This window comes from Vombatus ursinus, unplaced genomic scaffold (genome assembly GCF_900497805.2).
Source record: "Vombatus ursinus unplaced genomic scaffold, bare-nosed wombat genome assembly UNPS02014798.1, whole genome shotgun sequence".
NCBI lineage: Eukaryota > Metazoa > Chordata > Mammalia > Diprotodontia > Vombatidae > Vombatus > Vombatus ursinus.
This window is the reverse complement of record NW_020954576.1, coordinates 3,909,782-3,922,121: the sequence shown is the minus strand read 5'-3', so window position 1 is coordinate 3,922,121 and position 12,340 is coordinate 3,909,782. Positions and strand designations below refer to the sequence as shown.

General features: G+C 35.4%; 1 protein-coding gene across 1 annotated transcript in view; it reads left to right on the top strand.

Moving 5' to 3' along the window:
• LOC114049792 (unhealthy ribosome biogenesis protein 2 homolog) overlaps nt 1–12,041 on the top strand; it is a 46,279-nt gene extending 34,238 nt beyond the window's left edge. The window contains exon 10 of the mRNA XM_027871201.1: nt 11,717–12,041. Coding sequence (XP_027727002.1) covers nt 11,717–11,914 — 198 coding nt within the window. The 3' untranslated portion in view covers nt 11,915–12,041. The remainder of the gene's footprint in view (nt 1–11,716) is intronic.
• The last annotated feature ends 299 nt before the right edge of the window (nt 12,042–12,340 follow it).

Genomic DNA, 12,340 nt, shown 5'->3' with positions numbered 1-12,340 from the left:
TTAATGTAGTTAGTCATAGAAGGTTTTTGAATAGAGAAGGACAAAATCAGAAGGGTGCTTTAGGAAAATTAATCTGTGAGCATTGTATAGGATAGACTTAGAAAGACAAGAATGGAGAGCCAGGGAGAATAATTAATAAGTGATTGCAGGAGTCAAGTTGAAAAGTGTTTTTTGCTTATGCTTCCCATGCACTTTTTCAAAAAAATTATTTATTTATTTTTAGTTTTTTAACAAACACTTTCTTAAGCTTTTGAGTTTTAAATTTTCTCCACCTCCCTCCCAGGATGGTGTGCAATATGATATAGGCTCTACATATACATTCCTATTAAACATATATTCACATTAGTCTTGTTGTAAAGAAGAATTAGACTCAACAGGAGGAACCACAAAAAAGAGGAAACAAAACGGAGGAGAAAAAAAAAGAGCAAATAGTATGCTTCGATCTGCCCTCAAACTCCATAGTTCTTTCTCTGGATGTGGATAGCATTTTCCATGATGAGACTTTTGGAGATGTCTTAGATTCTTGCATTACTGAGAAGAGCTAAGTCTATCAAAGTTAGTCATCGTACAACGTGGCTGTTACTGTGTACAACATTCTCCTGGTTCTGCTTCCTTTGCTCAGCATCAGTCCATACAAGTCTTCCCAGATTTTTCTGAAGTCTACTTGCTCATCATTTCTTTTATAATTTTTTTATTAATTTATTTTGATTTACCAACAATCACTTCCATAAGCTTTTGAGTTTTAAATTTTTCTCCCCTTCCTTTCCCTCCTCCCTCCCCAAGACAGCGCGCAATCTGAAATAGGCTCTACATATACATTCCTATTAAACATATTTTCACATTAGTCATGTTGTAAGGAAGAATTAGAACCAAGGGGAGGAACCACAAGAAAGAAGAAACAAAAACAAAACAGAAGGAAAAAATGGCAAATAGTATGCTTCCATCTACATTCAAACTCCTAGTTCTTTCTTTGGAAAGCATTTTCCATCATAAGACTTTTGGAGATTTCTTAGATCCTTGCATTGCTGAGAAGGGCTAAGTCTGTCAAACTTAGTCATTGTACAACATGGCTGTTACTGTGTACAATGTTCTCCTGGTTCTTTGTGGGGGGGGGCATTTGGGGTTAAGTGACTTGCCCAGGGTCACACAGCTAGTAAGTGTCATGTGTTTGGTCTGAGGCTGGATTTGAACTCAGGTCTTCTTGATTCCAGGGCCAGTGCTCTATCCACTGTGCTACCTAGCTGCCCCATTCTCCTGGTTCTGCTCACTTCACTCAGTATCAGTCCATACAAGTCTTTCCAGGTTTTCCAAAGTCTGCCTGCTCATCATTTCTTATAGCACAATAGTATTCCATTACATTCATATACCACAACTTGTTCAGCCATTCCCCATTTGATGGCCATCCCCCAATTTCCAATTCTTGGCCACCACAAAAAGAGCTGCTATAAATATTTTTGTACATGTGGGTCCTTTTCCCATTTTTATGATCGCTTTGGGATACAGCTCTAGACGTACTGTTGCTGGGCCAAAGGATATGCACATTTTTATAGCCCGTTGGGCATAGTTCCAAATTGCTCTCTAAAATGGTTGGATCAGTTCACAACTTCACCAGCAATGCATTAGTGTTCCAATTTTCCCACATCTTCTCCAACAATTATCATTTTCCTGTTTTGTCATGTTGGCCAATCTCATAGGTGTGATATGGTACCTCAGAGTTGTTTTGATTTGTATTTCTCTAATCAATAGTGAATTAGAGCATTTTTTCACATAACTATACATAGCTTTAATTTCTTCATCTGATGTTCATGTCCTTTGACTATTTATCAATTGGGAAATGACTTGTATTCTTACAAATTTTACTTAGTTCTCTATATATTTTAGAAATGAGGTCCTTATCAGAGATAATGGTTATAAAAGTTCTTTCCCAGTTTTCTGCTTCCCTCCTAATCTTGGTTGCATAGGCTTTATTTGTGCAAAAACTTTTCAATTTAATGTAATCAAAATTGTCCATTTTGCATTTCATAAAGTTCTCTATCTCTTGTTTTGTCATAAATTCTTCTGTTCACCACAAATCTGACAGGCAAACTATTCCTTGCTCTCCTAGTTTGCTTATAGTATCAGCCTTTATATCTAAATCATGGACCCATTTTGATTTTATTTTGGTATATGGTGTGATCTGTGGCTAGTTTCTGCCATACATTTTTCCAGTTTTCCTAACAGTTTTTGTTAAATAGTGAGTTCTTATCCCAGAAGCTGGGGTCTTTGGGTTTATCAAACAGTATAGATTACTATAGTCATTGACTACTGTATCTTGTGTACCTACCATATTCCACTGATCCGCCACTCTATTTCTTAGCCAGTACCAAGTAGTTTTGATGATTGCTGCTTTGTAATACAATTTAAGGTCTGGGACGGCTAGGCCACCTTCCCTAACATTTCTTTTCATTAGTTCCCTTGATATTCTGGACCTTTTGTTCTTCCAAGTGAATCTTCTTGTTATTTTTTCTAGCTCTATAAAATAATTTTTTTGGTAGTTTGGTATGGCACTGAATAAGTAAATTAACTTAGGTGGAATTGTCACTTTTATTATATTAGCTCAGCCTACTCATGAGCAACTGATGTTTTTCCAGTTATTTAGATCTGACTTTGTGTGAAAAGTGTTTTGTAATTGTGTTTATATAGTTCCTGGGTTTGTTTCGGCAGGTAGACTCCTAAATATTTTATAATATCTACAGTAACTTTAAATGGAATTTCTCTTTCTATCTCTTGCTCTGTTGGGCTTTGTTGGTAATCCCATGCACTTTTGATGTATTATTTTGTGTTGTAGTTTTTTATGGACCTCATAATCCCCAGACTAGACCATACATTCAATGAAGGCACTGTGTCTCACTCAAATTGTATGTCTCCTATATTCTGAGCCCATTATTCTTTCCAAAGAAGGTACTTCATAAGTGTTTGCTGAATGAAGTGAGGTGATGAGAGCCAGGATGAGAAGCAGAGAGGCAGTGTGGCATCATGGTTGGAAAGCTAACCTCAGAGACGGGAAGAGCTACATCTGAATCATAGGAAGAGATGAAACTAAGAACTGAGAACATGCCTGTGTCAGGTGGAAGGAGCTGACAGTTGGCTGTACTTCACACTTCCTCTGTTACACCCCAGCTCATCTTCCTGAAGCTCAGTCTAGCCCTCGAATCTGCACATTGGAAGTACCCTCTGCCCCTGTAGCCTCTCCTTTTGTTTAGATGGTGCTTCCCAGAACCTACATTTAAGGAGAGCACTCAGACCCTCCCCACTTCAGCTTCCTTTTATGTGTTGTCTTTCTCTGGTAGAACGTATGTGCCTTAAGGGCAGGAACTGTCTTTCTTATTATAACTTATATGAACTAATTCAAAATGAAGCAAACAGAACCAGGAAAACACTATACACAACGACTACAACAACATACAATAAATGGAAAGGGCAACAACAAAAGAATTGAAACTGAATGCTACATAATTATAATGACCAACTTTGACCCCAAATAAGAGATATGAGAATACTCTTCCCTTTGATTCTTTGTAGAGTCTGTAGATATGAAACACATACAAAGTCAGATTTTTTTTCAACATGTTTGTTAGTTTTGTTGAACTATGTTTTTCTACTTTTAAATTCAAGATAGCTTTCTGGAGAGGGGAAGGGCTTTGGAAAATGTAGAGAAGTGTTTATTTTTTTAAAATAGCATAGTAGAGAGAGACCTGGCCTTTGAATCAGAAAGAGCTCAGTTCAAGTCCTGCCTCTGTCACGTGGTGGCTGTGTGACCTTATTAAACCTCTCAATGCTTGAGACAACTCTCTAAGACTAAGCTGTAGTGAAGCTACTGAGCTGCATTAATAGAGGGAATTTCCTCCCTGGGAGTTCTTTATGCAAAGGAAATCATAGGTCATACCAAAAGGCATGAAGACAATGACTACTGCCCTTCCTATTCTTAATTAGCTAGTTGTATCAAATAAGTTAATACATGTGACTACACTTTTAATAAACTGAGAATTGCTCTACAGATATTAGGTGGTATTTATGTAAATAGATACATTTTGTGTGTGTGTGTTTGTATGTCTGTATGTGCACCTGTTTGCTTTAGTAAACCTGATCAGAGTAGCAGTATACTCATTGGAGAATTTATCACTAGAGAAATGACTTGCTGAATGGGCACTTACCTCCTTATCAAAGGACTAACTTTGAATTCACTATCACCCTGTTCCTATATAAATATCTAACTGAAAAAGGAAAAATATGGAACTGGACAAATTTTGGAGAAACCAGAGTTAAAAAAACATATGGCATCTTCTAAATGGGACAGCAAAAGAACATACATACTTCTTAGCATCATATGGAACTTTTACAAAAAGTGTCTATGTACTAGGGTACAGAGATATCACAAACATGTAAAAAGGCAGAAATAGTAATACATCTTTTACAAACCATAAGGCAATGATTAAACATGTATAACCTATATCAAATAATTTACCATCTCAGCAAGGGGGGAGGTGAGAAAGGGAGGGAGAAAATTTGGAACTCAAAATTTAAAAAAATGAATGTTAAAAATCATCTTTATGTATTCTTGGGGGGAAATGAAATATTGCTTAAAAGCCAAAAAAAAAAAAATTAATTGGTTCAGGGACCACAAACAAAAGACTCTAATGGAGACTTGGCAATGAAATCCTAAATAATGAGTGGATCAAAGAACAAATCATGGAAACAGTTAACAACTATGTAAAAGAAAATGATAATGATGAAGCAACATGCCAAAATTTCTGGGATGCAGCTAAAGCAGTACTCTTGGAGAAAATCTTACATGTATAAACATATTAACAAAATAGAAAAAGAAAAGATTATACTAAATGTATATTTTAAAAAATTAGAAAGCCAAGAAATCTAAAATAAGTACAAAAGAGATGTTAAAAATTAGAGGGGAACTAGACAAACTGAAAACAAAAACCCCATTGAAATGACAAATAAAACTAAAAGCCAGTTCTTTGAAAGAACTAATAAAAATGATAAACCTTTAGCTAACTTGTTTAAAAAGAAGAGAGCAGAAAATTAAATCAATAAAATAGTAAATGAGCAAGATGAAGTCATAGCAAAACCAGAAGAAAAAAAATGAATAATCAGAACATATTATGCACAGTTAAATACTAACAAAAAGAAATAGAGGAAAACTTTCTAAAACATAAAATATCCGGACTTTCAGAAGAACAGATAAAAATCTTAAGTTACCCAGAATCAGAAAAGCAAATAAAACTACCAAAAAAAAAGAGCTCCTGATCCTGATGAATTCATGGTAGAATTCTGTTCAGCTTTTAAAGAGGAGTTTGTACATGTACTTCACAAATCATTGTCAAAATTTGAAAAAGGAAGCACCCCACCAGAATCATTTTATGGGACAAATGTAGTCCTAATACCTCAATCAGGGCAAAAATAAAACACAGAAAAAAACCATCAGCCAATATCATTCAAGAACAATTTCTCAAAAATGTTAAACAGAAAACAAAGTAGATGCTCAATGTTTAGGGGATGGCTAAACAAACTAGTACATGAATGTAATGGGATATTAATATGCTTTAAGAACTATGTGAGATGAATACAATGAAGCATGGAAAGATATATCTGAACTGATGCAGAGTGAAGGAAGCAGAGCCAAGAAGACAATATGTAACTACAACAATATAAATGGAAAGAACAGTGACCCACTGAACAATCAAAAACAATTGTAACAAAATTATAAAGATCAAGCAGGACTGGAATGAAGAAGTATGAGAAGACATCACTAACCTGCCCCTTCTTGGAGGTGGGAGTTCCACAAATGTTACACATTGCACATAGTTTCAGACTTTTTCAGTGTGTTGATCAGTTGTGCTGACTTTTTCCCCCATCCATAGAAGATAGCATTTGTCATATGGGATGGCTTTTGGGGAAGGAGAGGTGAAAGGACATATGGAATACTATGATGATGAAAGAAACAGAAAATATAAATAAAAACTTGTTTTAAAAATATCTAACTTCTGCCTAATTCCCAATTTTCTGGCTCCCCATACATCCTTGCAAATGGGATGACTGCAGTATGAATGTTTGAGCGAGGTTTGAGGGGGATTGAAATGGCAGCTGTAGATGATGACTGAAACTGTATTTTTACATCTTATAAAACAGGCAGGGAAATGTGGCAGTAGCACAAAGCAATTCCTTAAAATTATTGTTTCAACAAGGTCTGGGGACATAGTAAAGTTTACCAAGAATTATTTTTTAGCATTTATTTAGCCCTAAATATTTTTAAGTACTTGAGTCATTAATGCTCAAGCGTCTTTTACTAGGAAAGCTACTATTTTTTCTTCCTTTTTTATAGATGATGAAACCTAGTTATCTTAGATAATTTAATGAAGAAAAGCAAAATTTTGAACTTCAGAGTTGCTAACTGTTATTCTGGGATATATTTTGCATGAGAAGCCTACAGTTTCTTGGCTTCATTCTTCATTTCTGACTTGCACTCCTCAATTTTTTATCTAGGCTGTCAGAATGCCTTGGGAGTTATCAAAGCCTTCAGGCTCCCAGACCCCCTTGGCAGCACATTTCGCATTTGGGCTTTAATTTGTTGTTTAATTTAGTAATGAAGAAAATTCCATATGCATTAGAGTCTTCTGCTTGAGAACCATAAATCTTTCCAGATGAGTGTTGCTATGTATGTAGACCATAAAACATTTATAAGTGTAATTAAAAACAAGACAGCAGTTGCAGCTGTTTAAATCTTTCCTTTAATTTTCCTTTAAATTTTTTTCAGGGTGGAGAGTTGGTAGGGGTGGGAGAATCAATCAGCACTCTGCGCAGTCCAGAGAAGCAGCAATGCATGACATACAGAATATTAAAATGTTAATGATCCTTCCATGCAATAATGTTGGCAAGATAGTGAAATTATTGCCACTTTCAACTCTTTTCCCTCTAGTTCAGCTTTATAGCTTTTGCTATAGATTATTAGTCTACAGAATAAATAATTTATACAGTTCTTTTAATCTAAGGATTTCCAAGCTATTTATGGATTTTTCATTACTTGTCCAGTGATTCAACAACAATTCAAACCAATTTTTAAACTATTCTGTGCAGGGCACTCACCTGCACTGCAGTTATGCAAAGGTAAAAAAAAAAAATGACAGACAGCATTTTCTAATTTTGAAGCAAAATTTCAGGCATTTTTCGTCAGCTCCACTTCATTTTTGGACTGGGCTACTGTGGAGTTAAACTTTCGGTTAAATCTCAGTATAGTGTAGTGGAAAGAACACTGCACTGGAAGCTAGAAGCCCAGAGTTTTAGCTAGAGGCATGTCACTTAACATCAGTTCCCTTGTGAAATGAGTATAATAATTCTTGTACTGCCTACCTCACTATTATCAGGGTCAAATGAGATAATGTATGTAAAAGCACTTTTTAAAAGTGATATTCATTATTATTTCATGTTCAGGTGAAAGTTGGTGGAGAAATGGAAAAACCTGGTGAACTAGGACCAGTGTGTGTCAGCTTCTTGATATTTGTAATTAGGCTTCATCTCTAAACCAGGCCGCATCTTTGTCCCATCTCTAGACAGTGAATTTAGACAGTTTTAGGCAGAACTGAGATGGAGTTGGGCATGGCTTCCTATTGCTTCTGATTTAGAATTTCCAGGGCAGCGTAAACTGGGAGTCTGAAGATATGTTTGCAGCTATGACCTGATATCAACATAAGATTACCTTTGATGCATACTTTTCAATTTAATTTAATCAATTTTTTTATATATATAATTGCCCCTGTCCTTTGGTTGAGAATTCATCTCCTATCCGTAACTATAAAAGGTATATGATCTGCTTATGTTATAAATTTTTTATGGAATGTAGCATAATGTGGTATTTCAATGGCTTATATACTCTCCCTGATAAGAGTAGTCCCTGCCAGAACTACAGATCATATATCTTTTTATCCATATCCTCCCATAAATCCAATATAGCTGATTCACCCAACTTATTAGAGACCTTTGTTTAAGTTTCTTGACAGTGGGTATCAGTGCAGCATGTGAACTGCCGTCAGTTATCCCTAATTCTTGATATGTGAGTGGCCACCCATCTAGTCATTAAACACTCTAGTGATATACTTAATGCTTAATGTATAATTCTTCTTTGATAATACTGAGTCTTTGCATTGCCCCTGTTTTAAAAAAGATAGGCTACTTTTGAAGGAAGAGGCTTGGTGTCATCAGAAGCTTTGCACAATTTCCCAGAGGCAGTCTAGCCTCCTTATAATCAGTTCTAAGCCCAGTTCTTTTTCCATGTTGAACATGTTTCTTTCTGCTCATGATACATCTATTAATTGACTGACTCTGTGGGCTTTCTTCCCAACTGAATATCATAGTCTGGACAACAGGCGTTCTGCATCCACTTGTTTTTTTTATATGGGTGGTTCGGCTGAATTCTTCAGTGATTATGGAATTAATTTGTAACTGTTGCAGTGTTCTGGGCATTAATGCAGTCAGCACAATGTCGTCCACATATAGGAGCATCTTGAGGACCTGATCAGCCACAGGGAACGGCTACAGGGGAGCCCCTCTGTATTTGAACTCTACACTGGACACCTCTCTCTGACAGTGGCAAACAACATAAATACGTCTTGTACACATTTAAGTGTTGACTTGAAGTCAGAAAGACTTAGATTTAAATCCTGCCTTCGGCACTGACTAGCTTTGGGACTCTGAGCAAGTCATTTAACCTCTTTCAAGTCCAGTTTCCTTATCTGTAAAAAGGGGACAATAATTTAATTTATCTCATAGGGTTGTTGTGAGGACTAAAGGACATCATATTTATATAGCACTTTGCAAATTAGTCAACAGTCAATAAACATTTATTAAGCACTGTGCTAAGTACTGTAGATACAAATACAAATAAAAAGATAATCCTTTCCCTCAAGGAGCTTACAGTTCAATGGGAAAAGACAACATACAAAAGGAATCTTTAAGGTGTGTTGTGGGGAGCAGGGGAAAGGTACCTGGCTTGGGAGGGTGAAAGAGAAGTCCAGAAGCAGTGTAGCAGATAGGAAATGGAGAGAAGACTGTGCTTATCAGCCTCTTCCTTAAATGGAGACCTTGGGGCCTCTGGACCTGCCCTTCAGTTAGAGGGTCCAGTCAGAGGGGCAGAGGGTACTGAGGAGGTGTGAGTACAAAGGCCGATTCAGTCTTATAGGATAATGAGATTTCCTAATGATTAATTTCCTGGGGAAGGAAGACATGATGGAGAAATTTGAAAAAAAAAAAAACAAAAAAAAAAAACAAAAAAGTCCAAAAGTAGTATAGCTGGTGGGAAAAAAGGGAAATAATAGCTAGCAATTGTTTTATGCCTCATTTGATATTATTAAACAGAGGGTTATTAATCAAAGTTTCCTCTGTTATTTAAAGTAATCTTGTTTGACTTTAATAACATATGCATGAGAAGTATTTTGTTCAGGGAGCCCTTTAAAGGAAGGTATCATTTTGTGCTACCAAATGATTTTTTTTTAAATTTTTTGCATTTTGCTAACAACCACAGTGGGATGTGTTATTCTTCACTCTTTTCAGTCATGCAACTGAAAGCCCACTGTAGAATATAATTTACAAGAGCCTGACTTCATTGTGGATATGCCTTGATAAGTGTGTAGGTTATTTTAAAAAAATTTATTGATGTAGTTTGCTTTTACATCACAACCCAATCCTTGCCCACCTCTGTTCCACAGTTTCTGCCATGTTCACTTATCTGTGGGTCAAATTTGTGATTTTGGGCTCAAAAGATAGCTCACTATGACTTTTCTTAGATTTCCTTATCACTACTCAGTGTTCTTTTTAGATCTTTCTTGGAGTAGCTGTGTATGGTGGTAAGTGGAGGAAAGGAACTGGGCTATGCCACTTCCTCCTACTCTGCCTTCTTGACTGGTCCTTTTAGGTTCTATACATCGAGGACTATAATGTTAAGAAATCAAATGTGGTGGTCCCACTGTCAGTGATGGAAAAAAATGATTTGTTGTAGAAATCTTGGAAGATATTTTTTATTTCTCATCTGTTATTTTTCCACTTTCATTCTTAACTGTTTATGGTGTAATCTGATGTAACTTGCTCTCCTTTTCAATCATCTACCAGTTCTCATTCTGTTGTGATAATTTTACAGATAAGTTTATATTCTAAACTAGTATTACTCTTAGCTGTCATATATCTGTCAAGAAGACCAAGCATTTGCTGACTGAAGCAATTTCTATGCTCTTTTTGTCTGATAATAGTGATTTAAACTTCCTTAGGAAATAGCGACAGTCTGTTTTGATTTCTATTTCTTTATCCATTTTTTTTTTGTATGAATAGCTTGTTTGTATTGTAGGGCAGGTTGGAGCTGTTAAAATTGCTTTTGTAGCTTCTTGTTTTTATTATTCTAGGTTGGTATTGATTTTGACCTTTTTTCTAACAAATTGATTATCTTACTGCACACAGCTGATTTGATAGAAATCTAATCAGGAGCTAGTTGTTTCCTATATAAGATGTAGTTTTTCAGATGCAATTTGGTGCTTACTTTATGCAGCACTTCCAAGCTCTCTTCTTGAAGAAAACATATTATATGTAGGTGTAAAATATCCATATAATCTATAAAACTTCGGTTTCTTCCTTTTCTTTATCTTGCAGCTTGTTTTCTAACTTTTTTTCACTGTCCTTTGGTCCTTTGTATTGTAGTCCTCAGGTATAAAAATATATGTTGATTTACTTTGAAGGGTCTTTTTGAGTAGTTCATAGACTTTCTTTACTTCTTAATCCTAGATATAGATATCTAAACTATCATTATCTTCATGGTGTCCTTTTGCTCATCATGAATGCTGCAATTCAAGATGAATAAGTTTCCTAGGAAATGGCATTTATTACTTGAAAACACCAAATAAGATCAACTCTACTAGTGTCCTTATTTTCACTTCTCCAGGGTGAACCTATGAGCTGTCCTTCCATTTAGCTTCACCTGCCTTTTGTCTTCTAGTTTCATTTATGGCATGAAATGTCATAAGTTCCTTTCTTTTATAGTAGGTTAGTCATTATACCAGGCTTATAAATTATAATGCTCTGATTTAGGATTCAAAGGGCCTGTTTCTGAGCTCCCGTTTTTCACAGTGGGACCAAAGAAGTAACCCTAATTATGCACACCCCTTCTCAGCCTGACTTTGTGTGTATATACCAATAGCCCTTGGGCTGTTAAGTACTACTCAAATCAGCAGTTGCCTTGCAATTTATTACTAATTATTTTGTACCATTGCTTATTAAATGGTACCATAGTTGACTAAAGAGTACAACTTATGTAGTGATTGGCAAAGTGGAAAATTTTAGATGAGTGTGCTTCTGGCTGTTAGGAATTATGATAATTTTTGCCACTGGTGAATATTTAAGAATCATTTTGTGATCTCAGTTCAAGTCCTCTGAAAATTAATTCCAGATGGTTGTTCTATTTGTTCTTTTTTTAAAATGCCTAAATCTCTAAACATATCCACATCCCCTTTAAAAAAAATTCAGCAATTTAAGCTGTATGCAAAACTGCCCTTATATTATATTGTCTTTAGTAAATTTTCTCAATTTGTGGGAAGATAATGGTTTTTTTTAAAACATGGGTTTTATTTTGCATTGACTTTCCCCATGGTTTTCTACTTTGAAAAATAAAAAGTTTTTCTCTTTCTAGGTGACTCTGTATCCAGCTGTGAAGAACCTGCTGAAGGAGGGAATTTACCTCATACTGGACCTCTGCATTGAACGGGACGTCCATTTCCTAAGGGCCTCGTTACAGCCTGGTGTAAGAGAAGTGTTTAAGGAACTGTACAATGACTATATCAAATATCACAAGAATAAAAACAGAGGGGAGGAAAAATATACTGCTTAATGCATTTTTGTAATAGCCTTATAAAATTGCTATTACTGATATTTTAAAATTATATTGAGCTTCTGAATTTAAGTGCAGCTTCTATTTAAAGGATAGAAAAAATTTTAAGTTTTATAATTTAAATGAATAGATGGAAAATCTCATTGGTTTTATATACAATGTCTTACTGTATATATAGCTATATGTTACTTTTGTATTATATTTTTATATACTTAGTTTTACTACTAATTCTAAAGCCAAGAATCTTGGAAATAGGATATAAAACATTGTTATCGCAATAAAAAAGCATTCCATGCACTCAGTCTCATTTTCACATGTGATTCTTGAGTGAGGTTTGTTTTTTCTCCTGTGAGAATTTTCACTATGATAGGTTGTCCACCAGGAAGCATCTTTGTGACTGCCCTTGCCATTGTTTTGTTCAAACCT